Source organism: Palaemon carinicauda, chromosome 9 (assembly GCF_036898095.1).
Source record: "Palaemon carinicauda isolate YSFRI2023 chromosome 9, ASM3689809v2, whole genome shotgun sequence".
Classification (NCBI taxonomy): Eukaryota; Metazoa; Arthropoda; class Malacostraca; order Decapoda; family Palaemonidae; genus Palaemon; species Palaemon carinicauda.
Genome location: NC_090733.1, coordinates 149,793,295 through 149,820,823, shown reverse-complemented (window position 1 = coordinate 149,820,823; position 27,529 = coordinate 149,793,295). Strand labels below are relative to the sequence as shown.

General features: G+C 38.7%; 2 protein-coding genes across 2 annotated transcripts in view; one reads left to right on the top strand and one right to left on the bottom strand.

The window, feature by feature from the left end:
* Nucleotides 1-254: 254 nt before the first annotated feature.
* On the bottom strand, nt 255-7,797 carry rtv (QVR superfamily protein rtv). Its single transcript, XM_068380001.1, has 4 exons — nt 7,615-7,797; nt 2,508-2,669; nt 1,933-2,024; nt 255-1,284 (listed from the first exon to the last, which is right to left on the bottom strand). Exons 1-4 carry the CDS (start codon nt 7,685-7,687, stop codon nt 1,168-1,170), a joined length of 444 nt encoding a protein of 147 aa, XP_068236102.1. The 5' UTR covers nt 7,688-7,797; the 3' UTR covers nt 255-1,167.
* A 2,977-nt stretch (nt 7,798-10,774) lies between these two features.
* Nucleotides 10,775-27,529, top strand: part of LTV1 (LTV1 ribosome biogenesis factor) — a 31,101-nt gene continuing 14,346 nt past the window's right edge. Inside the window, exons 1-4 of the mRNA XM_068380666.1 lie at nt 10,775-10,913; nt 15,239-15,373; nt 15,553-15,699; nt 18,805-18,913. Of these exons, the coding sequence (XP_068236767.1) occupies nt 10,911-10,913; nt 15,239-15,373; nt 15,553-15,699; nt 18,805-18,913 (394 nt within the window). The 5' untranslated portion in view covers nt 10,775-10,910. The remainder of the gene's footprint in view (nt 10,914-15,238; nt 15,374-15,552; nt 15,700-18,804; nt 18,914-27,529) is intronic.

Genomic DNA, 27,529 nt, shown 5'->3' with positions numbered 1-27,529 from the left:
ATGTGGGTTGGTATAGAAAACAAGCCCATTGCATATGCAGATGATGTTATTCTCATTGCATCAATTCCATCTCTTGAATGTAGCTCTAGTGTTGCTGAATCCCTTGATAGAGATATAGCTAAAATTAGGACATAGTGTAAATAATGGGACATGAAGTTGCACCATAACAAAACTCAAGGTATGACTTCAAATAGGTAGATGACATGACTACACTGATAAACTTTCATGAAAATGTAGGTAATGGAAACAATCACTGATATAAAGACATATCTATTTATCATCTCATAACGCTAGCAATGTCCGTATATACAATGACATATATTCATAATGGTCATACAAAAAGTGCTTACAATTTATATTTTACAGGACTGTTTAATACTAAAAGGATTCAACAACCCTTTGGCATTTGAATTACAGATCTCATTCATAAACAAAACAAGTCATTCGTAAATGTACACACAGTATCTTTTTATCATTAACTGTACATAATGGTTATCTGAATCTATGAGTATTCACCTTAAGAAGAAAACTTATTTTTTTTCTTTTAATTGAGCATCTGGAAGAAATATTTCTGCGAGATTCGTCAGATGATGCGAAAGAGAAAAGATGTCAACAATACTGTAGGGAAAATGATTTTATAGAGTAAATCAATCACCAAATGTGGGTCTTGAATACTAATTTAATAATGTTTCGTGTTAATTACACCCGATTTCCGCCATAAAGTCTTAAGGATTCAGGTTGAAATATGTAACTTTAAAAAATATCTTCTGATAAAAAGAAAAAAAGTATCAAAAAAGTATTTTAATTTTCAATTTTTGAGCTTTGTCTTTAAATACCAAGAAATTATAAAAGTGGAATATATAGAACAAACTATAAAATTCTGTAAAATATACAAAAGAAATCATCTTAATTTTGCAACTCCGTAACAAATAAAACTATAGATACTGAAAAGGCGATTCGTTTGGAAATAATGTAGCGTAATATCCGTTGTACTAAGTACAATATAATTATAAAAAGAATAGTCTAATGAGGGATTTCTGCTGAGCTGGCAATATAATCAAGGGAAAAAAAAAAGGAATATTCTACACGCCCAGGTAATGAAAAAATATACGCTTAGCAAGTAGAGAGCAGTCGAAAGAACTCAAAAAGAGTTGATGCACGTTGTTTTTAGGGTTGTTGTCGATTGAATAGAAAGAGAACGGACGCCACCATGAACATGAGATACGAAGGACCAACGCCGCTAGATGAGTTGCACAGATCCCCTTGGCAGAAGCAGATGAACACCTGGAAAATAAAGACGTTCAGAAGTGGATACATACACGCTACTTGTAACATTGTTCATTTGAAAGGAAAGCCAAGTTTAATCCATATATATTTAGTATTCAATACTAGACCTATGCTGAATCGGAACTAGTTACATTGTAAAGAAAAAAAACTACTACTTAAATGTAAATTACTATGCACTGCACACATAAGATTGGATTGTGTGAGAGAGAGAGAGAGAGAGAGAGAGAGAGAGAGAGAGAGATTAACCAATGAAAGATAATTCATCAATGAGAGAGTCCAAATGTTGTTCGGAGTGAGGTGGGCTTATTGTTAGTTCATTTATCTTTTGAATTATTTCTTTAACTTACTTTCAAGGGTTTCTCTTTCTCTATTTATTTTTAAGCTTTCTATTTTTGTATCAAGTTCACATCGCCCTACTCTTTCGTTTACAATTTTACCTTGAAGACTTTGATCAGTGTTTCACTATCTTTTCCTTCCATTCGACTTAATCTTAATTACAAGTTTTCTTTCCCTACAACTTAATCTTTGTATTTTACCTATTTTCCACTTAGCCTCACACTACTTTTACCTAGTTTTTTTATTTACCATACATGACTACCATCAAAACACATTCCCTACCTATGATTTACCCCCAACAAAACTTACCTTCTTGTTTTTAACCAGAGCTTCGGCGCATCTCTGCTTGTCATCGGGAGGTGATCTCTGCAAACATTGTCGTTCCATGGCCAGATCGTGATCTGGGGAGCACATAAATCATCATTTGTTTTATGATTCTGCAATGTATAATTACTTGCCCATTCAAAATTAATAGGGGGCCATACGAGAATACCTTAGAGTGATAAGTTAGTATCATTCACAAAAAAGAAAAACAATTATTGAACTATCACATCTCTTTAGTGTGGATATGTTTGGTTTGGTTGGGTCACAAAAGATAAGCCATGGTATTGTTTCTCGTTTTCAAATCCTTAGATGAATAATTGCTGTCATTTACATAATATAAACCGGTATATACATAAACCAATATATATATATATATATATATATTGGTTTATGTATATGTATATACCGGTTTATATATATATATATATATATATACATATATATATATATATATAAACCGGTATATACATATACATAAACCAATATATATATATATATATATATATGTATATATATATATATATATATAAAACACTAGTAATTTTGTCAATTAGGCTTACCTTCGCCATCTTTTTTTCCTTCGATGATTTTCGAACACCACCCTGAGACACAAGGCACAGCCTCCACCCCAGGCACCGGATGAGTCGCGTTCCCTTTGAAGGGGTCCTTGCAGTCGCCTAATCTCCCTCTGGATCTGCAGGAGAAGCAGCGCTGGAACCGTCCTGGAAATAAATGAAGCGTGCTTCGTGATCACATTTTTAATTGATAATATTTACGTGGGGATAACAAATGGTGGAGAGAGAGAGAGAGAGAGAGAGAGAGAGAGAGAGCTATGATAAAATTCATTTGGTATATATATATATATATATATAAAGAGAGAGAGAGAGAGAGAGAGAGAGAGAGAGATTTATATATCTATTCATATACTATATATATATATATATATATAATATATATATATTTCTATATCTATATCTACCTATCTATCTATATATATTGAGAGAGAGAGAGAGAGAGAGAGAGAGAGAGAGAGAGAGAGAGAGATATCTATTCATATACTATATATATATATATATATATATATTTCTATATCTATATCTACCTATCTATCTATATATATTGAGAGAAGGAGAGAGAGAGAGAGAGAGAGAGAGAAGTGCGAATGTCGCAAACGAATGAAAGAGTTTTGTCAGTTGAGGTGAACTGTTTGTCTAGTATTTACTTCACAAAATAATTGAAATTGTGAAAAATAGAGAGATAAAAGAAATCTATGCATGTCTGACTGAGAAAAGTGAAAAGCAAGTTATTACGACCAGAAATAGCTCGAACACTGCAGAATAATTGCAAACACATGGCACATTGCACTTTCCGGAAGTTTCTTCAACCCTCTGTGATGAACAGATGGAAGTCTAGTAAAATCAATTAGAGAGAGAGAGAGAGAGAGAGAGAGAGAGAGAGAGAGAGAGATTGATTGATTGATTTAAAGTTTTCAGGCGAGAGAGAGAGAGAGGAGAGAGAGAGAGGAGAGAGAGAGAGAGATTTTCCACGAACTAATTAAAACTGTGTGAAGACCATAATTGCCTGTCAAGTTAATAAAAAAATTGCATTAAAATTATACAAATAAAATCTTTATTGGAAAATTTGATGAACAAAGGAACAAAGACATGGCGTGTATTCATAACTCAACAATGATTCAAATACTATTCTATGTTTTAACCAAAACATATCTCAAAATATAAAAGTAATTAAAAATAAAATGTACTAATCTATAAATATTTTTATTCATTGCCTCCGTTATTAACTATATAAGTAGTCAGTTTAGTGATGTCTCAACTAATTTCCTGAGGTGTAACCCATTTCCGCAATGATGGAGACTAACCTTCAAGTGACGTCATATCCTGTTTCCCGCCATATCCAGCTATCACTTAATAATAAACTCATAGATATCATACGATACTACACTGTCAACATAGATATTAGGAGAAAGTATATATATACCAAGGCACTTCCCCCAATTTTGGGGGGTAGCCGACGTTATCCCTGCGTGTCGCAAGAAGCGACTAAAAGGGACGGGACGAGGGGGCTGGGTACCCCCTTTCCTGTATCTACATCCTGTGAGACATCAACAAAGCATTTATAATATTCTAGATAAATACTTTCATATTAGCCCCTTTGTCTAAATGGAATGAAATAGTTTGGTCTTGTTTTATAGAAGAGATGGGGGACAGCTAGTCAAGAAAGTAATCGACATGGACGCAGTCAGAATCCAGAGAAGAACTTCTCTGGATCCTGGAAGCAGCAGAACACAGAACAGGACCAGTCGAAAGTTCCGGGAAATAATACAGGAAGACTTAGGCTTATACTTCACGCATTACAGATGGGATATAGCTCTTTTCTTAATCTTATTATTGATTTTTTTTTTCAAGTTATAGATTGCAAAGAATGATGGCCATATGAATATAATAACTGGTGCTCCTCAGGGTAGTTCTCGGGCTGTTACTTTTCATATTATACTATATACGCGTGATATGTGGTTTTGCATATGCAGTTGATGCTTCTCATCTGGCTAAAATTGTTGCATGGTGCAAATTATGGGGATGGAGTTCAATCATAAAAAGACTCGAAGTATGATTATAAGTAGGTCAAGGACAGTGGTTCCTCATTATCCAGTTTTTGCATTGACAGTCTCTTGAAATATACACAAATCGTTTAAAATTCTAGGTGTGGTTCTTGATTCAAAATGTACTTTTAAGAAACACATCCATTCATTTTCTCCTTCAATTGCACAAAAAAAAATGCATATTAAAAAGTAAAGGGTTTTGGTGATCATTCTCCCCTGAGGAAATGTTTTAATTCTTTCATTCTATTGTTTTAAATATTGTTCTCCAGTTTGGTCTTCAGCTGCAAAAACTTGCGAAGTTACGATCTTTTCGATTCGCGGTCCCTGATATGGATATTAATTTCTGGTATCGACATTCAGTTAGTTCTTTGTGCATATTGTAAAAGGTTTGTTTTAATTCTGACCATCCTTTGCATTCAGATCTTCCAAGGCTGTACCACTCCGTACGTAGAATTGCAGTAAGTATGAAGTTACTTCTAATTATCTTACTCTTTCCATGATGAAGCTCAACACTAGACAGTACTCTAGCAGTTAAAATCCAGCTACGACTAGATTGTGGAATGATCTTAATATTACAGTGAAATCAGTGGAGCTTTAAAAGTTCAAACTTGTTTATGTATGACTGATCTATTTAAGCGTTATTACTGATCTCAATATATTTCACCTTTTTTTATTATTATTTCTCGTGTTTAATTTATTTGTTATTTGTGTATTTCCTTTCGGCATATGGCTGCTTTCTCTGTTGGATACCCTGGTCCTGTAGCATCTTACTTTTCATATCAGGGTTGTAGATTGGCCAATGATAATAATAATCCTAATCCTAATCATAATAATAATAATAATAATAATAATAATAATAATAATAGGTCTATGATTTTTTTCTATACAGTAATTGTGTTAATTATCGTCGGTATTTTTATAAGATCTTTTTTATTTGAATCTTGGATTTTTTTATATGAGTCTAATTTTCATTTCGGAATTAAAAAAAAGCAGGGTCATTTGTTATCCGATTACGTGTTGGGAGCGGTAGAAAAGAATTTCTTTTGGAAATCTATGGAAATCAACACTCTTACAATCTCCAATGCTGTACAGAAATCCCTTGATTGTGGTCGGGAAGTTCGTATGATTGGCCTTGATTTTAGTGCTGCCTTTGACAGTGTTAATCATGAGGCCCTTGTTTTCAAACTGAAACAGTTGGGAGTGGGTGGGTCGTTTCTTAGCATTATCATTGATTTTTTAAGTAATAGATCTCAACGAGTTGTTGTTGATGGGCACCATAGTGATTATAGGAATGTGATATCCGGTGTTCCACAGGGTAGTGTTCTTGGCCCATTACTTTTCATCCTATATACACATGACATGTGGTTTGGCCTAGAAAACAAGCTTGTTGCATATGCAGATGATGCTACTCTCTTTGCTTCAATTCCATCCCCTGAATGTAGATCTAGGGTTGGCGAATCCTTTAATAGAGATTTAGCTAGAATTAGTGCATGGTGCAAATTATGGGGTATGAAGTTGAATACTAACAAAACTCAAAGTATGATTGCAAGTAGGTCAAGGACGGTGGCTCCTCAACATGAAACTTTCAAAATTTTAGGTGTGATTCTCGACAGTAAATTTACTTTTGAGAAACATATACATATATGTATATATATATATATATATATATATATATATATATATATATATATATATATATTATATATATATATATATATATATACATATATATATATATATATATATATATATATATATATATATATATATATATGTATATATATATATATATATATATATACATATATATATATATATATATATATATATATATATATATATATATATATGGACGCGCGTGTGTGCGTGCAACCCAGTACCCCATTACAGCAGCCAAATTCGAACCTAGTTTCCTATCAAAGGTCACCCATTATACCGAGAAAAGGATTTGAAGTTGAACAAGGTCCAGACTGGAAGAGACAAAGGAGAGGGAGTGACCTTTAAAGCAATCAGGCTCGACAGATGAACGTCCCGTTAGTTTAGGTAACCTTGAGAAACGAGTCCACACCCAAGTTTTTAGTACCTGTCTTTAAGCCCAAGACGTGAGCCATTTATCCTCTCCATGCATTTAACTGCAAATAAAAAAAATTATATAATCGTGGTGAATAAAATGAAGACACCTTTATTGCTGTGAATGTAGTTTTCCATATTTTGATCTAGGGCACGTCGGAGGAGAGTGAAGAGTTGCCAAAGGTCGTTTGAAATTGCCCCATTGATACCTTTCACTCCGTTATGGAATTCGGGGAGGTCACTTTCTCAGAACTCTTACTGTCGATGGAATGTCTTTTTATCTAAACGTTTTCTTTCTGTCTTGTCCTAACTGTTTAATGATTTCTTCCTCGTTTCAGAAGTGATTAAAACATGAATCCTTGAACACTTTTCTTAGCGCCAATATTTCCCCTATGCGTGACGCATAACACGTTTAATTCTTCGAGCTAAATAAAATTGCATATAATCCATTCTTATTAACAAATTCATGAGATAATTCGAATAACATTGAATTTTTTAAGCCAGCTTGTAGCTAAAATGTATGAAGGCATTACCAATAGTCAAAGCTACGCTCTACATCTACTTCGATGTGAAAATGACCTATGATCTTTGGCGAGTCTGTAACCATGAAATAGACTTCCGGAAATTACTTTCCACGTGACCCTATCAAGATTAGTATCTTAGTTCATTATCTGGCCTATATGTCTGACCATAAAGTTTCACTGAGAGAATTAGCCAAGTTCCTCAACGCGATGAGCGAAGTAAAAGTTTTCACCATTTTGACTCCGTCATCTGGAACATGGCTTCTTCCAGACACCCTCACTTCTTTATCTTAATAACTTACCTCTTCTTTTTGCTTACACACAAATAGAAAGTAGGTCCTCTAGCGTTCCTGTGCTACTTTCAAAACAATAGTATCCCGAATGACGAAAATTTGGTGCTGAACCACAGGTATTTTATTAAACAAGTAGTACCAGGTTGATTTTAATTTCTCTTACCTTCCACAACATTGAGATAGATCAAGCACACTATTACACTGAGGAAAACATATATTGTAGTCCTAGTCGCCATTGCACTAAATTATCCACACAATCCAATGAAATCAATGGACATCAGCTATCGTTTTTCGTCTTTTACATCGTACACATGATGGCCAGACAGTCAGTCAAGACTCGAGAAAGTGGACTAAAGAATTTCCAGTCTTGGACTGTGCACATTGAGGCTATAGATTTTTTCCATTGTGATGTTCAATATTTCATTTACTTTCGAATATTTGGGAGTGATGTGTATTTCAGCTTGCTACTTACATTACTTCAGACGAATTGCATTATCTATCAGAAACATACATTGTATTACCATTTGTATCAAAGTAAGCATTTTAGCACTTAAAGTAGATTAATTGTTTTAGAAATTATAGGATGCAATTTCTTGAAAAGAGTGAGCGAAACATTCTGGTATACCTGTTTGTGATTATGGGGGATATCTGAAGGGGGAAAAGGTTGCATTTATAGAAAACGGGATGATGAAGGCCATATATTTAATGGTAAACTGGAATCTAAGATTATGGAGCTCTTTGATTTAAGATATGAATAAACTTTTCTCAAAATTCTTTATGCTTATATGTATTTGATTTTATTTTCTACAAACTAATTTTAAACGTGTTTCATTTTAAATTAAAGTTCAAATGACGCTCATTCAGATATCGGAATTTATTGCCTTGATTGTCTAGTGTTTATTGGTTAATGTAATTTCTTTCACCAGCCATAAATCTTAATCCCCCATTTTTTGGCATTGAAATAATGGTTGAATATCCGTTTTAGCTCTAGTTTTGTGTAATTGAAGAGCACAGTGCCTATAAAAAATGTACTGTTCTTAGTAGGTTTAGCCTTCTGCCAGATTTTTTAAGATCTATTTTTATCTAGAGACTAAAAACACAATTTCTATCTCTCTTTATCAAATACAACATTGATATTGACACAATTACAGCTCATATATTAATTTCCATACACTCAATTTTACCCTTTGTATTTATATTAAAATTAACAATATTGCTAATTTCATAACATCACAAAAACTGTTTTTGGTTAGTAAACTTGTCTTATGTGTATAAACTATAGACTAACAGTAGTTACTTTTAGTCTTCTCATTTTCATCCTACTGTAAAGTAAACACTTGCTAGTGTTTAACAATTAAACTTCTTACAACTGAAGATACTGAACATCGCGTTAACTTTACAATATATATAAAAAAAAGCATTCACTATAAGCACACTAAAGAAAAATTACAACTCCTAAGGTGTGTTATCCAATACTGTACTCTAAAAAACTAATAGACTTTACCCAGAGTTGTAAATAGCAACTTTTAAACAGCCATGTCTACAAAGAATTTCTTACAATCCCATACACTCCATAGCTCTAGTCCTCTCAAACTGCCACAGAGGCTATCACACAATGTATAGATCAGTTGGCAAAAGAAAAGAGAATAAGTGGAGCGAGCAAATATGAAGAAAAAAATCACATACAAAAGTTGTCCAGTAGAGAAAAATACAAATTAAGGAAACGTTAGATCTCTCTCTCTCTCTCCTCTCTCTCTCTCTCTCTCTCTCTCTCTCTCTCTCTCTCTCTCTCTCTCTCTCTCTCTCTCTCTCTCTCTCTCTCTCTCTCTCTCTCGTTTAATATTATTTGAGTTGTTTAAAAAATGCTTCACCAAAACCAACATTCTCGACGCAGAATTACCCAAGATTTGTTTTATTATCCCTTAACTAAGTATAAAACCCGCAGATATGTTATAAATGGATTATTCAAGGCTATATTGTTATATCGTCATCATAACTCCAGCTACCAGACACAAGTCCACTCTGCTATAGATCCGATACTAGACGGTACCTGCTATTGCTGGAGCAGGAAAACTCCGAGGCTAGTAACTTCATCTCTAATGACTTGCTCGAATCTTAGAAGACTTAAAGTCTTCAGGCGTCGACTTATTCAAGAGGTCAGAGGTAGATGGTTGCTACTTGCTTGCTTGTAGTAGAAAGCCCGGACCTTATGGCCAAGCACGGGCTCTTGCAACACTGCAGCCCATAGAGGTAGATGGAATAATGATGCTTACACACACACACACACACACACACATACACACACACACACACACACACACACACACACACACACACACACACAGAGATGAGTCGTCTGTGTGGTAAAGGGCTACTGCAATTTACACACGTTTGGTGGGCAGTGGTTCACTCCCACCTAAACCCAGGAATGATAATAATAGACACATTATTATTATTATTATTATTATTATTATTATTATTATTATTATTATTATTATTATTATTATTATTATTATTATTATTATTATTATTATTATTATTGATGTTGTTATAGGCTATTGGTAGGCCTAAGTGTATTCAAACATTCTAGAAAATGTCAACGATGAATATGATTTATGCCGTTGCCAAACAAGATTATATTTTCGTGTAACTATAATCTGGAAAGAATCCGTTTCCTGAGTAATACGTAAATTATTCCAAGTGAACATCCATCATTTTTCCTTACCCGACCAAGTAATTTATTTTTATTACACAATACCGGCGCAACATCTAGTATTCCTTCATCATTTTGATCAATACTATTGTGTTATTTGTATCCGTTCTGTTCTCTGGTAGTTGTATTTCCACCAAGTTATCAATTTACTGGAAGTTTATCTGGATGAAGAGATATATATTCGGTTTTACTGAAAATCATTGCAATAATGTTTGAATAGAATGACCTTTTCTTGCAGCAATACTAAACATTTTGTTGCAGAAGAATTATTAAAAATATACTATGCATTTTTCAAACGGATGTAATCTGTATATCATGCTGAAGACGTGTAAATTCAAGCCGCACCATCTAATTGGGATGAAATAAAGCGCGGGGGGAAAAAGTGAAACCATTTATGAGAATTGTCTTTAGGAAAATTACAACTGCATCATCATCCCTCACACTCCAAAATTGTCGGAACGTTGTACTGTTTCGTAAGATAAGCAAGATAATAATATAAGATAATTGTCACTAAATAAATAAAAATTTAGGCAAATATTGAAATAAATAAAATATATTTATTTATAATTATTAATTAAATGTTTAAATCTATGCATTAATTCTGATATTTTGGAGGAAAGTTAATGAATGTGTTATTTATATCACGCCGAACGTTGCCTTTTTAGCTCACAAAGCTTAATACTCTAGTTATTTAATAGATGGCGCTTGCATTCGGTAAACACAGCATGCGGAGAAGAACGTAAATAATGGTAAGCTGCCGCATTTTCTTGTATAAATTTCGATTTGAAACGATGGTTTTTGGTTAATTCATATTTGATTTGTATTATATTTAGCTGATGTAGGATTCATGACATAATTTTGGTTAAACTTTCATAGTTAAGGAAAATTAGACCAAAGAAAGGTACTCTTGTCTAGACACAATGTCTTCTTACGGCAAGGTAAGTTGCGCAATTTGTTGTTTTAGAATTGAAATCATTTACCAGAACTTTCTAATGTTAGTAAGCGTGGATAAAGAACATGGCAAAGTAATTTTCTGGTAGCAAATTGATTATCTGGAAACAAGAAGTTTATGCTAACTTTGGTCAAACCAGAAACGTTTGTCCATCTTGGTTTGGACATTTTGACCACAATGCCGTTAAAGGTGTCTGGTTTCAGTTCAAGTTTCACCAAAATAGATGCTCACTAGAACGTCAGCCTGGCAACCCCAACCACAGCAGTGGCCTCCCTAGTAGACAGCTTTAACTAGGCTGGGATCGATCTGCTGCCATGCGAATGCTAGGCGAACACGCTACCGCTGTACTTGCCAGTTGATGTTGTTCTCGACTCATTATTGTGTTTTCACTTGCATTACTCATGCGTTAGCAATAAACCTGTGTAGGAAGTCTTAGCTTAACTTACCGTACCCAGTCAGTAGGTACTATTCTTAATATTGATAATCAAGTTTATCTATTTTATTATTCTTAAAATGTTAATTTTTTCCTTGTTTCCTGTCCTCACTGTACGATTTTCCCTGTTGGAGCCTAGGGCTTATAGAATTCTGCTTTTCCAACTAGGGTTCTAGTTTAGCAATCTATGATAACAATAATAAAATCGCAGCTCTGTCGGTGGCCTCGCTACAACCCAATTAGGAAAAGCAGAATACTACAATCCCAAGTTCTCCAACAGAAAAAGCATCCCAGTGAAATAGAGAAGTAACAAATTAACTATAAATAAGAAATTAAATCATGGAATATTTGTAGCTTGGCCAACAGTTTAATTCTAGCATAGAAAATGGGGTTTTATCAAAACATCAGGTGATAGGTAAAAACCTGTGGAAAAATTTCAGAATATAATTATTTATGGGGATGTATGTATGAAAGCGGTGGTGCTGAATGCTTGATTACAGCTAACTTAGAATACGGTAGTATAAGGGGGGTTGCAGGGGGTCATTAACCCCCCCCCCCCCCATTAGGTAAGTAGGTAAGGACACGGCTTGTAGGTTCCATTTTTAATCCGCACGAGAGGAACTGGCTGGGGATATACAAAGGCTCCTACTTATTTTTTTTTTTAGTACTAGTTGCAGTTGAGCCATCAATGATTTTTAATGTTACTTTCTCAGTGATTAATGGATTATCGCAAAATTTCCAGTTTGGATAAAACGAACAAAGTTGATATTGCAGTTTCACGTTCAAACTGAAAGTTTCACGATAATCCATTCATTCGTGGAAAAGTAACAATACAGTCGTCATTGATGGAAAAATGGAGCGTTTGTAGGGTGACGGCCAGATCCCGTAGAAAACGGGAATATTCTGAACTGTGGCCGTTGCTCTAAAAACGATTTTGGCGGGAGAAGCTAACTTAAAAAACCCACCTAACCTATGCTAAAAGCCGTATCCTTACCCAGGGGGCTTCGCTCCCCCGGAACCCCCCCCCCCCCCCTTACACAACAGTTTCCTCACCTACGAGTACAACGGGAGAAGCTAACTTAAAAAACCCACCTAACCTATGCTAAAAGCCGTATACTTACCCAGGGGGCTTCGCCCTCCCGGGACCCCCCCCCCCCTTACACAACAGTTTTCTCACCTACGAGTACGACGGGAGAAGCTAACTTAAAAAACCCACCTAACCTATGCTAAAAGCCGTGCCCTTACCCAGGGGGGCTGCGCCCACCCGGATCCCCCCTTACACAACATATTTAAGATCTGTAGACCATTTCCAAACGTTTTTATTCTATACAAGATAACAGTCTGAGCGATGATAAGCAAATTAGGATGCTTGGCCGTAGCGCTACAAACCTAACAATAAAAACCCAATAATTACAATGCTTCAATTTTTAACAGGGTTAGATTTGATTATGTTTATTGGAGCTTACCCCCACCCCCTTTTTCCTAGAAATTAGAGCCATTTCTCTATTTTGTATGCGCCTAATACAGTACTGTACTGTATTCAGAATCCTACTAATTATATTTAAATAGTTTTTCCGATTGTTGAAAATGTGACCCAATGTTTTTCACATACTGTGATTCCTATACAGTTTTATATATGTCTAGTAGTCTAGACCAAAATACCATATTTTCCATTTATACAACAATTAAAATGTCAAGCAAAACTAAACTAAGATTTCATTGATTTCACCAATTTATCAACTTCACAACATTTATATGACAAGTCTTTGTTTGAGTTGTTTCCCCTCATGCACATTAATTGCAAATAACTGTTATTCTTCCCTTACAAATCCTGATTCACAAAATTGAAAAATTAAAAATTACATTCTTATCTTTTTCAAAATTGCTAAATCCAAACTTTAATGGCTCTAGCAACATCAAATTTGGAATTGAAAAGAAGTCAGAATAGAAAATAAATTATAAGAGAATAAATGTTCGTGGGTTAAATATGATTTAAAGCATGTTGGCCACTGTGATTGGTGATGGTGGGAGACCTTTGTCTGATTGCTTTTGGAAAACCAACCTGATGCGTGAGTCACAGGATGTTTTTTTGGTGGACTAGATTTGGTAAGCATGGAAAGAGTGTTACAGCTTTATAGCGCATAGAGCCTACATGTTTGACTAATAAAAAAAATGTGTGTGGACACATTGAACCGTCTATACACTTTGAATCTCGTACTTGGCGAGACACAAACACACCATCTACTATAGTCCATTTCTTTTAGCGATGCATATTTTCACCGACTCGCAGCGGTGCCCTTTTAGCTCGGAAAAGTTTCCGGATCGCTGATTGGTTGGACAAGATAATTCTAACCAATCAGCAATCAGGAAACTTTTCCTAGCTAAAAGGGCACCGCCGCGAGTCGGTGCAAATATGCATCGCTAAAAGAAATGGACTATTGAGGACTGTTTGAATAGGATAAAATAAACATAACTATTTGAATAATATGCATGTTATAATAACTATATCCTTAACCAAACGTTTAGAAATGTAACCAGTCCTTATGGCATGATCACACTGTATGACCTGACCTTATACACACTTGGCGTGAATTTATTAGTGGATGACCACTGGTTGTTGATTCCATTCTAACGAGTTACTTCCAATGATAGGCCTTGGATTCAATTTAAACTTTATGCACTTAACTCCTAATTAAACGCTACAAAACTAAACGGTTTTAATTAACATGATCATTATAAAATGATGGCGATATTTTGGCATTATCACATTATATGACCCAACGTTATACACACTTACTGTGAAATTACGAATGATGACGTGATTTCGATTCCATTTGATTGAGTAACTTCTGACAATAATCTTTGGCTTCAATTGAACATTATACACTTGAAATCCTAATCAAACACTCCAAACTTAACCTGTTCTAATTAAAATGATTAATGAAATGATGGCGATATTTTGGTATTATCATGCTATATGACCCTACGTTATACACACTTACTGTAAATTTATGAACGTATGATGTCTGGATTTTGATTCGGTTTAAACAAGTAATATGCGAAATTAGCACCAACCGGTCAGGAATTTTCTATACTACGCAAGGAGTTACCCGTGGCAAGGTTACAGAGTAAAAGTGCACGTAGTAATATTCAAGATTCTAAAATTATGTTATTTGGGTAAATGATTATAATTTCAGAAAGTTTTAGCTGATTAAAAACATTTTTTATTTTATGGAAAAAAAAATCAACTTGGTGTGATGTGAAGATATAGGTCACTCAACGTTAAACACAGTATCCGGCATGGTCGTAGCAAGGGCTAGTACTCCACTGCAACCCCTCAATAGTGTTTCTGTCATCCTAATAAGTATCCCAATATTATAAGATATATTAAGTTCATTGGTAAGTACTATATATATATATATATATATATATATAAATACAATAAATCAAATGGAGAAAATAAGAGGTGTTCCTTGGTTAGTTAAGGTAAATTGTGGTGTGTAAATGTTGGAATTTAAGAAAAATTTTATTACTATATGACAATGTGAAGTTCTAGAAGTCATAAAGTTTATAATTTTTTTTTCATAGTACTGTAACTCTGGAAGTGTTAATCTTAAGATATGCTCTTCAGTTACTTCTAGTACAGTAGAGCAGATTTTCTTATTAATTTTTTTTCTATTTATGTATAGGGAAAGAAAAGCAAGAAATTCATTGATCGTCGGCGAGATGTTCTTCACACCTTCAAGGTGGTGGCTCGTAGCCAGAGAGATCCACTGGTTGCCGACGAAACTGCTCCTCAGTCTGTTCTAAAGCCAACCGAAGGGGTATGTAAATCCAATTTTTATTGTGGGATATTGGGTAATATGAAACATGTTGGAACAGACTCGAAACTTTTCAACTATCAGTACATTACGCATGGTTTAAAGTATTTCACTTATAATCTATACTTTCTAGATGAGCATCAAATTTCACCCTTTATTGGTATCATTCTATGTACTTGCAGGAGGATAATAAAGCAGAACAGCAAAAGTATGGCATTTACTTTGACGATGACTATGATTACCTGCAACATCTTAGAGGTGTGCGTGAAGCTGTGAACTGGGATGATGATGAGTTGGAAGTTTACACAATTCGAAAAGAAGACCCACAGGTAATTGGACTAAAGTATTTTTGAGATTAATTTCCTTATAAAGCTGGTTTAGGTTGAAATTCTTTTGTAAGACAGGTTTTTATTTTAGTACAGTTAAAATCTTAAGTCTAGGCTATGGGTAGAATTGAGAACTTTTAAAATTGTTTGTACTTGAGATATACACTATTGTAAAAATTTCAACGTTATTTGAAACATTTAGAAAACTAAAGTGTCTCCTGCATCTGGCTTTTTATAGAAACTTGTTGGAACACTGAACTCACTTTTTGAACTTTTATTTCTTCTGACACCAACTACAAACGTTACGCTATGTATTAGGGATTATCTTTCGGCTAAGCTGGAAGACTAGCCATTAAGACTTTTAAGTGAGGTACTAACTACCCAAACTGCTAGTTAGCAGGGGTTATTTAGTAAAGGGAAGGAGGGGCGGTTGCCTGCTATCCCTCTCACTCTCACACTAGTGAATCCAAGCCCCTTTCTCTTTTGGCTTTGAGGAGAACAGACATATCCGCTCTCTGCTCCTTCAAAAGACTTTGGCCTATGATTTTTCAGATTCTTTTTCTTTTCAGTTGTGTATGTTCTTTCTTCTACGTCCTATTGTGTACTTGTTCAGGGCCTGAAGGCTGCTCTTGCGGTACCTTCATGTCCTCCGTCGAGACTGACGCTAATTTGCTGTGGCCGACCTACAGAGGACGCTGCTGTGACCAGGGTAACACCTATGAGGTGTGTAGGGAGTGGTCTACCCCCCAGATTTGGGTGTCAGCACAAGTCCAGCAGGGATTCTTGTCCTTCGGGGTCTTCCTCAAGGATGAAGATACCTTGGACATCTTTCTTGACACCCCCCCCCCCACCGGTCTCTTCCCAAAGCTCTTGCTCGCTCAACCTCTTCTGAGAGGTGGTTAGGTAGGAGGAAAGACTAACTAACTTCTGGGCAACCTCGTGGTTCTGGGAGCATTGCTGCTTCCCTCAGAGAAGCAACTTCACCTCTGCCTTAGAAAGTGTCCTTTTTACTTTCTAATGTGTTACAGGTTTGGCCGTTGCTGGATGTAGCAGGGCTGCCTTCCAGGGGTTCCATCTCCGGTGTCCTCCAAAGTAGAAGTCCTTTCTCCAGTGGCTGCAGTGATTGATGCTCTTCATGTCTGCGAGGACCACCTCTCACCTTTTCCTGCTCCTGCTAGTCCCATGCGCCGACGAGACTAGCAAGCTTGCTTGTTTCCCTAATGACGACCTTCCTCTGACAAAGAGAACTCACGCTTTCCTCGGATCTCTTCGTCCTCCAGGGACTGTAGTCCTCTACGCGCGCCCAAACGTCTGTCCTCGCCTTCCATCAGGCAGTGCTTCAGTTCCAGAGACCAATGATCTCGTCATTCTCCTGCTTGTGATTGTCACTTGCTAGCTCATTCTTGTCACTTAACAGCTCATGCTCGCCACTCAACAGCTCGACTTTTACTATAATGATCATCACTCAACCTCTACTTGTTACCTCGTGATCGGCGCACTCCAGCATGCCGTTCGCCAGCACGTATGTGATGACAGGAAGTGACACTCGGCTTCGTCCCTGAATTTATTACGAAGACTAAATCTCGGAGTAGTGGATACTAGATTTGCGCCCTTTCAGATTGGGAGTCTTCGTTCTGTAACCAAAAGTCGAGAACAACTGTTAATTTGCCCAGTGAGGAGTTTGAGATATTACCTGAAACACACTGTAGCAGCTCGCCCCCTAGTGTCAGCGCTCTTTGTCAGCACAGAGAAGGTCAAGAGGAGGGTCACAAAGAACAGCATCTCAGCTTGGATTTGCAGGGTTATTGACCAATCAGTGAATCCTGACCTTCCTCCAGCTCATAGACCTAGAGCTCCTGATGTCAGGGATAAAAGTACATCCCTGGCATTTAAACGAGACTATTCAGTGGCATAGGTACTACAAGCGGGTGTGGAGAAGTGTCAGACGAACTTCACCCCCCCCACTACTTGCAATACGTTACCCAGGAACATGGAGAGGTTCTCTATTAGTCCTATAGTGGCGGCAGAAGAAGTGGTTTAGTACTGTATGCCTCAGGCTCCTTGATCTATAGGCAATAACCATTTCCCCTGCATAACCTAGTATAGATTTAATACTTGTCTACGTCCCCGATACTTACGCGAGGAGGGTATTGGGAAACGTCAATATTTGATATCTACATTTCTATTTAGCTTGGAATATTCTTACCTAGACAGTCACATTGCTAGTTTTTCACACGTACACAGGTTGCTTAGGCCGCTATCTGTGCATTGTACAAAGTTTTAGCAAGGTATCAAATCCCTGGTCAGTGGCCAAGCCCTTGGACAGACTTTGACCCTCCTAAGGGATGAGTCATCCCTAAAAAATAGCATAAGGTTTGTAGTAAGTGTCAGAACAAATGACATATTTGAAAATAATTTCTGTTTTTCCTAACGATACAAACCTGTAGCTATTTATACAAATTGTCCTGCTATCACCTGTCCCCCTGGAAAGTCCTGTCTGCAATCAAAAGTGGCTCAGATCCACTAATGTGTGAAGGAGAAGGGTAGCAGGCAACCCCTCTCTATTTCCCCGTAACTAGCAGTTTGGGTGGTTGCCACCTCGCTAAGTCTTAATGGCTAGTCTTCCAGCTTTACCGAAAGATAATCCCTAATAAATAGCTACAGGTTTGTATTGTTAGGAAAAATATAAATGACTTTCAAATTTGTCATATTTATAAGTACTTGTACCTAATATTCAGCTTTTGAGAATTCACACTTTCTCTAGTTTTAAAGGGTCGAATAGTCTCTGTTCATTTCAGAATTTTATGTAAAATTAAGCTCCTTTTTATTATAATGAAAGGGAAATATAAAACGTTACAAAAAATTTTGCTGTTATACTTTCTTTACTTATACAGTATACTTTATATGTATTATACATTTATAAGCTCCTTTTTATTATAAGAAAAGGGAAATATAAAACGTTACAAAGATTTTTTTATGTTGTACTATACTTTACCTTTACATTATACTGTATATGTATTATACATTTATCACTTCTATTAATTGAGTCTGTATTGCAGATTTTTGCTAAAATCTTTAATATTACTCCTTTTTGATGTTCATTAACAGGCAAACAAAAAAGAATTGCGGAAACAGAAGCTGAATTTACCTTCCTCAGTATTTGAGTCATTCGTCGAAGAGCCCATTGGTCTCCTCAATAAAGCTGCTCCTCTTACAGGTATGTTATATAGATATCTTCTGACTTCAGTTGTTTTTATTATTTTAATCGGTGACTGAATACTGCAGTAAAAAGGTGAATTACATTGTTAGGTGGATAAGATTGTTGCTAGGTACAGCTAATTCATTTTCACCAAAGGCCAAAATAACTTTCATAATGTGTTTGTTTATAGAAACTATACTGTATAGGACTTGTATGAATATAACAGACCCAAATTTAAGGATTAGTTTGTTTTTCACAAACACAGTTTCATGATATAACATCTCATCAGGGTTTTCACACCTAAAGAGGAAACAGGGTCTCAAAACTTTTTGAAATACAGTATACTTTATTCTGTAATTTTCAATATTAAACTTACCCGATAATCATGTAGCTGTCAACTCCGTTGCCCGACAGAATTCTATGGAGGGATACGCCAGCTATCACAATACTAGAAGGGGGTGTACTTACCAGCGCCACCTGTGGCCAGGTACTATAGTACTTCTTGTTGACACCTCCTCAATTTTTCCTCTGTCGTGCTTCCGGCAAGACGTTCTGGGATACGCTTATGTTCTTGGAGTATTTTCACGACTTTGGTGAAGTATTTCTCTTTGATTTCGGCTGTCGCTTTACTGGAAACTTCTATATTAGCTTAGTTAGCTTTTGGAATTAATTTGATTAATTATGGTGACGAAGAGAGTATGAACTCTCTTTCACCTTTAAATGGCCGACCCTTCCCTTAGACGGAAGTGTTGGTGTCTAAGAGAGTATAGACTCTCTTTCTTAATTTTGCTTAACAAAAGTTATAGATTTATTTTATATCTCTCCGCCTCTTATAGGCCTCTTCGATTAACTTCCTTTTATTATAAACTTATTAAAATTAATTTTTATATTTGTTTATATTCGACCTTCCTAATAGTAGGCGGTCTTTTCTTGGTACCGAAGTTAATTAACATTGAGCCCGTCATTTCGGTTTTACCTGTTAACATATTATGCTATTTTAATGTCTTTGAAAGAATTTCTTTGATAGTCTAGTACTGTTTTCAAAGTTGAACTAACGTTTTGTTTTGTCTCTGCAGTTGTTGACGTTCAGAACGTTCAACTTGCGCTCTATCGTTACGATAGAGAAAGAATTTTCACGGTTTCACGTTGCAGTAAGAGTAACCGTGTCTAGCGTTTTGTTCATTCTTTCTTAACTTAATGGTTTTAATCCTAATAAAGGAACTTTTCATTTTGGGAAATATTTCAGTTTTTTCCTTTAACAATAATATGTTTTAACGATATATATGATTGGGCTCTTCTCTCAGGTTCTAAGTCAAGAGAGAGAGAGAGAGAGAGAGAGAGATAGAGACGGAGGGAGAAAGAGGAGGATAAACGTTTCATTCAAGCGAGTAACGTTGTTATCGTTTTTGCTCTTCTCCCTAGTCTCTTTAGGGGAAGAAGGTAAACGTTTCTAGAGTGATCTAGTGTTTAGTCTCTTTCCAGCCACTGAATTATTTATCTTTCATTAGATTTTTCTGTTACATTGTAATTCTGTTTTCGCAATTACTAACTTTTGAGAAAGGATAGAATTGCGTGTTTCAGGTACAAACCACTTAAAGTTTCGAGTTCAGTGAAATAAGTGCAAACAGAAAATCAAAAGTGATAAGTGATTAGCGCAAAGTGTGTCAGTGTTGTGCGTGAGGGTACTTCTGTGCGCGCCAGTCGTCCTCCCAGTCCGGGACCTCTTGCAAGCTCCCAAGCCCAGGGGAGAAGCAATGTCGAAGGACAAAAGGGTTCAGCAGGCCTTGATCGGCGCACAGAAGTATCCTCGGTGGTTGTGGGCGTGTCTTACCGAGACCGTCACTCCCACCCGCAGACGATTGAGCCCTTATTTTGCTCGTCTGCAGAAGAAATTTAGGGGAGAAAACGCTGGTCTCAGGTCTCAAGACCTCTTAAACGTAAAGTCCAGACCTATGCCAGACGTACGAAGTTAGAGTTCAACAACCCGGATGCAGTCATTGGGTTAGCTCTGACTCTCCTCAGTCATCAGTTGAATGCACTCCGCCTAAGAGGAGTAAGGTTCTGCCGCAACAGATCTCTGCTGTTAAGGCTTTACCTCAGCAGACCTTAGTGTCTGCCGACCCCAAGTTGACTCTACTGCAGTCCATGCAGTCACAACTTTCGGTCTTGATGCGTGAGTGTCGGGCTGAGAAGGTTGCGCCTCCGCCTGCGCTCGCTCCGCCTGCGCTCGCTCCGCCTGCGCTCGCTCCGCCTGACCGCAGTACCACCTGCCAGGCGTACGATGTTGAGCCACGTTATGAGTTTACTGATCCCAGTGGTGTGCAGCTCCCTCCGCCTTCCTTAAGGCAACCTCAGCAATGGGAACAGGAGGCTTATACCTCTCTTCCTCCGCTTCCACTTGCTGTTCCACCAGTGAGGCAACACTCGCTTGAGGTACAACCTCTCCCATCCATGAGTCAGTCTCCTCAGCTCTCGCTGCAGCGAGCTCAACCCTCCTCAAGGCAAGCACCTTAACACCTTAGCCTTGCGCCTCAGGAGCCTCAACTTGCGAGATTTTTACTGCGTTCTGCGCAGCCACTACCTTTTCGCTCTCAGCTCACACCGCAGGAACCTCAACTCGTTCCTCAGGAACTTGCTACTGCGCATCCGCCATCCACTCAGCAAGCGCAACCCTTGAGTTCAGCCACTCATGCCAGGAGTCAGCCTCCTCCACCCATGCGCCTACCTTCTGCTACTTCCTTTGATCAGCCTTTGCAGACTGAGCCTCAGGTGTTCCCTCAACAGAGTCTTGAAGAGGAAACCACAACTATTGTTGTTCCAGCTCGTTCTGACTCTGCTGTTCAGCATACCTTACCTCCATTTTCAAACCTTATGATAATGGAGGTTATTTGTATTACTTATAAAAATATATTTGTATTCCTTGCAATATATTTTTAACAATATCGCAAAATATGGCAAAAATATGAATCATGAGTTATGAATGTAAGGTAAATATTATGTTGATATTAAAACCCCATGCAAGCATGCATAAAGCACTCTAGCACTGGTCATGGAATTTCTGAGAAATGTTAAACGCCATGCACACGCTCTGCTTACCTTACAGCATGCTCTACATACAGCATGCTCTGCTTACAGCATGCTCTGCATACTACATGCTCTGCATACAGCATGCTCTGCATTCAGCATGCTCTGCATACAACATGCTCTACATACAGCATGCTCTGCATACAGCATGCTCTGCATACAACATGCTCTGCATACAGCATGCTCTGCATTCAGCATGCTCTGCATACAACATGCTCTGCATACAGCATGCTCTGCATTCAGCATGCTCTACATACAGCATGCTCTGCATACAGCATACTCTGCATACAACATGCTCTGCATACCTTACCGCATGCTTCTCAGTCACACATCTTTGGTTGTTGCCATTTCACTAGACTGTCAAGCAGTTTCATAACGTTGCCTTCTAGTCTGCTGCTTTTGCACCAGTGAACCCTCACTGAGAGAACTTAGCTTTTCTAGGATATGGTCCCTGTAGATGAGAAAGTTCTTTTCTCCCTCCTTCTGATATTCCCTTGAGGACTCTGTCATTTGGAGGGAGCCTTTAGCTGCATAGCCTCCTATGGACTTTTATTTAAGCATAACATGCTTCCAGGGAAGGTAATGGTTCCACTTCAGTCGCTAATCCCGTCTGTTACCACACCTGCTCCCATAGACCTTGAGCTGTGTTGCAAGACATGCAGTCCAAGCTTAGTCCTTGTTAGAGGATTTTTTGTTTACGGAGTCAATGTGTCACGGGGAAGACGTTCAACAACCAACAGAAGTGACTTGTTGTGACGCAGTGCGGCAACCTCAGCAACCCGATAAGGAGTTGTCTGTACGACCCAGACAGTCTAGACAGATTCGGGTTGTCACTGTACTTCCTCGCTTGCCCATGATTGACAGTTCACAGACTGTGCAGCAGTACCATGATCTTGTGTCCGGCTCCGTCAGACGACTGGCTTTTAAGAGCTCCCACAAGTCGTCGCTGTCTGGAGATTTTCAAATGGACTATGGATCTGACCAAGGAACTGGGCCTCCTGGTCAATTTTGAGGAGTCTCAGCTCGTTCCATCCCAGACCATTGTCTCCTTGGGTATGGATCTTCAGAGTCGAGCTTTTCGGACTTTTCCGTCGGCCCCAAGGATCTTCCAAGCCCTAGAATGCATCCAGAGCATGCTGAGAAGGAACCGATGCTCAGTCAGGTAGTGGATGAGTCTAACAGGGACACTTTCATCGCTGGCCCTGTTCATCGTGTTAGGGAGACTCCACCTCCCCCCCCTTCAGTATCATCTAGCTGCTCACTGGATAAAGGACATGACGCTAGAGACGGTCTCAGTTCCTGTTTCCGAAGAGAGGAGGTCTTCTCTCGCGTGGTGTAAGAACAGCTTTCTTCTCAAGGAAGTCTACCTTTGGCTGTTCAGAAACACGACCGCCGTCTCCTCTCGGACGCATCAGACACGGGCTGGGGTGCGACTTTGGACGGACAAGAATGCTCGGGAACATGGAATCAGGAGCAAAGGACACTTCACATCAATTGCAAGTTGTTGGCGGTTATTCTGGCCTTGATAAACTTCAAGTCCCTCCAGCTTAACAAAGTGGTGGAGGTGGACTCTGACAACACCACAGCCCTGGCTTACATCTTCAAGCAGGGAGGGACTCTTTCGTGGAAGTTGTTCTAGATCGCAAGGGACCTACTCATCTGGTCTAAAGATCGAAAGCTACTGGTAACGAGGTTCATTCAGGGCGGTATGAATGTCATGGCAGATCACCTCAGACGGAAGGGTCAGGTCATCCCCACAGAGTGGACCCTTCTCAAGAATGTTTGCAGCAGACTTTGGGCCCTGTGGGGTCAGCCAACCATAGATCTGTTCACTACCTCGATAACCTAGAGACTCCTGTTGTATTGTTCTCCGATTCCAGACCCAGCAGCAGTTCACGTGGATGCTTTTCTGCTGGATTGGTTCCATCTCGACCTGTATGCATTCCCGCCGTTCAAGATTGTCAACAGGGTACTTCAGAAGTTCTCCTCTCACAAAGGGACACGGCTGACGTTGGTTGGCTCCGCTCTGGCCCGCGAGAGAATGGTTCTTAGAGGTACTGCAATGGCTGGTCGACATTCCCAGGACTCTTCCTCTAGGAGTGAACCTTCTAAGTCTACCTCACGTAAAGAAGGTACACCCAATCCTCCACGCTCTTCGTCTGACTGCCTTCAGACTTTCGAAAGACTCTCAAGAGCTAGGGGCTTTTCGAAGGAGGCAGCCAGAGCGATTGCCAAAGCAAGGAGAACATCCACTCTCAGAATCTATCAGTCTCAAGGGGAAGTCTTCCGTAGCTGGTACAAGACCAATGCAGTTTCCTCAACCAGTACCACTGTAACCCAGATTGCTGACTTCCTGTTATATCTAAGGAAAGTAAGATCCCTTTCAGCTCCTACGATCAAGGGTTACAGAAGTATGTTGGCAGCGGTTTTCCGCCACAGAGGCTTGGATCTTTCCACCAACAAAGATCTACAGGACCTCCCTAGGTCTTTTGAGACCTCAAAGGAACGTCGGTTGTCCACTCCAGGCTGGAATCTAGACGTGGTCCTAAGGTTCCTTATGTCATCAAGATTTGAACCTCTCCAATCAGCCTCTTTTTAGGACCTCACATTAAAAACTCTTTTCCTCGTGTGCTTGACAACAGCTAAAAGAGTAAGTGAGATCCACGCCTTCAGCAGGATCATTGTTTTCACATCTGAAACGGCTACGTGTTCCTTGCAGCTCGGTTTTTGCTAAACGAGCTTCCTTCACGTCCTTGGCCTAAGTCGTTCGAGATCCCAAGCCTGTCCAACTTGGTGGGGAATGATCTGAAGAGAGTACTTTGCCCAGTTAGAGCTCTTAGGTACTATCTAAAAAGGTCTTAACCTTTACAAGGACAATCAGAAGCCTTATAGTGTGCTATCAAGAAACCTTCTTTTCCAAGTTCTAAGAACTCAGTTTCTTACTATTCAGGCTTCTGATTAGAGAAACACATTCTCATCTGAAGGAAGAAGACCTTGCTTTGCTGAAGGTAAGGACACATGAAGTGGGAGCTGTGGCTACTTCAGTGGCCTTCAAACAGAGCCATTCTCTGCAGAGTGTTATGGATGCAACCTATTGGAGAAGCAAGTCAGTGTTCGCATCATTCTATCTCAAAGATGTCCAGTCTCTTTACGAGTACTGCTACACCCTGGGACCATTCGTAGCAACGAATGCAGTAGTAGGCGAGGGCTCAGCCACTACATTCCCATAATCCCATAACCTTTTAACCTTTCTCTTGAATACTTTTTATGGGTTGTACGGTCGGCTAAGAAGCCTTCCACATCCTTGTTGATTTGGCGGGTGGTCAATTCTTTCTTGAGAAGCGCCGAGGTTAAAGGTTGTGATGAGGTCCTTTAGTATGGGTTGCAGCCCTGTATACTTTAGCACCTTTGAGTTGATTCAGCCTCCCAAGAGGAACGCTGCGCTCAGTAAGGAAGACGATCTTATTAAAGGCAGAGTAACGGTTCAAGTCGACTTCCTTACCAGGTACTTATTATTTCATTGTTATTGTGGATAACTGATTATATGAAATACGGGATACTTAGCTATCCTTTAGTCTTGTACACTGGTTTTTCACCCACCCCCCTGGGTGTGAATCAGCTACATGATTATCGGGTAAGTTTAATATTGAAAAATGTTATTTTTATTAGTAAAATAAATTTTTGAATATACTTACCCGATAATCATGATTTAATCGACCCTCCCTTCCTCCCCATAGAGAACCAGTGGACCGAGGAAAAATTGAGGAGGTGTCAACAAGAAGTACTATAGTACCTGGCCACAGGTGGCGCTGGTAAGTACACCCCCTTCTAGTATTGTGATAGCTGGCGTATCCCTCCATAGAATTCTGTCGGGCAACGGAGTTGACAGCTACATGATTATCGGGTAAGTATATTCAAAAATTTATTTTACTAATAAAAATAACATATTTCAGTTTTTTAATGCTTTGGAATTATTTCCTTACTGTTCTAGCTTATTTTATAAGAATTGAGGTATTACATAATTTTCTTCCCAGAAGATCCAGTTTTGCATAAGATTCAGGGTTTTAGTGGCTAGATTTTACAAGTAGAAAAGAATTTTGAGCATTTTCATTGTGGTGACATTTTAAAATTGTGGTTTTTAAACACATCTTGCCTGATATTCAATGGACTGATACTGGCTGGGAGGTAATTTTTGCTTTTATGTACAGTGTGTCGGTTAACCCCAGAGTTTCCTCTCGAACTCAAGGCATAACAGCTGATCATCTACAGCACAACACATCATGTTTATAGTGACAAGAGGCTATTAATATGGAGAGTACGGCGATGGCCATCCTTCAAGGCTCTTCGTGGATCGACCACTAGTCCAGTACTGTGGCCTTTTTGGCAGACAATGATCGCTTGTTGGACCCTGACAAGAGGAAGGCATTTAAGATCATTGTTTTGGTAGCGGACAACAGTGGGCAAACTGGGTATTATAGAAGCGTGAGGCTGTAGTCTCCAGGTTTCAAAAGCAAATTGGCTGGAGAGAGATTTTGAATCTTCGCAATGCATTGGTGAAGTCTTTCTCTGTTTCCGACAAAGGAGATAGAGGCAATAGCTCAAAAGTGGAGGTAGGCGAGTCGGGGCTCTCTTTTGCAATGAGCGGTCTATTCTGTTTCCATAGTCCACCTCCACTTCTTCCTAGGCTGGCGCACAAGCATACTCCTAGAAAAGACCCATGTCCTGCCCATTCCAACTTCGGGTGTGGAACAGAACAGCAGTAACCCTTTCAGACCAGACGGTCAAGGGTGCAACCGACACGGAAGAGGAAAGAGCGGCCAACAATCCTGTATGGGTTGTAGTCCTCCTGGGAGTCCACCGTTTGGAGGATGCCTGCAACCAGTGGATGAAGTGGTGAACTGTTGATGACTTCAGTCCGGGTACCACTCCCTGTTCATCAAGTCTCCCCTTCTGATCCGACCATCAAGGACGTCCTCGTCCCATTGATGAAGGACTCGATCATTCAGACAAAAGTTCAGGCCATGCTGGAGAAAGGTGCTCTCCAAGAGGTAGATGCCAGCACCCCAGGCTACTTCAGTCAACTCTTTCTTGTAGAAAAAGGCATCTGGAGGCTGGAGACCAGTCATAAACCTTTCAGCCCTGAATGAGTTTGTTCTGCAAACCGTATTCAAGATGGAGACTCGAGGCACAGTCAGGCAGGTGATCAGGGCATTAGATTTCATGATGATGCGTACTCCAGATCCCAGTCAATCCTGACTCCAAGAAGTACCTCCGATTCGTCATAGAAAGCAGAGTGTACAGTACCAATTCAGAGTTCTCTGCCTTGGTCTCTACAGTTCCAAAAGTTTTCACTAGAGTTTTCAATCTAGTGTTGGCATTCCACAGAAATCTTTGTGTGGTGCAGGTACTCCAGACAGGTGTCTGGGAAATGCAGACCACATTCACTGCCCACTACCTGGGAGAATCAACCCACAGGCCCTTAGACACCTTTACTCTAGGGCTTTTAGTGGCTGCACAGCAGGTGGTATAGCTGCCGCAAGTCCTCACGGG

Coding starts and splice junctions, on each gene's coding strand:
- rtv (XM_068380001.1), bottom strand. CDS start 7,687: ATGGCGACTAGGACTACAATATATGTTTTCCTCAGTGTAATAGTGTGC. Junction 2,670..7,614: donor CTATCTCAATGTTGTGGAAG/GTAAGAGAAATT, acceptor ATTTATTTCCAG/GACGGTTCCAGCGCTGCTTC. Junction 1,285..1,932: donor CTCTGGTTAAAAACAAGAAG/GTAAGTTTTGTT, acceptor TTTATTTTCCAG/GTGTTCATCTGCTTCTGCCA.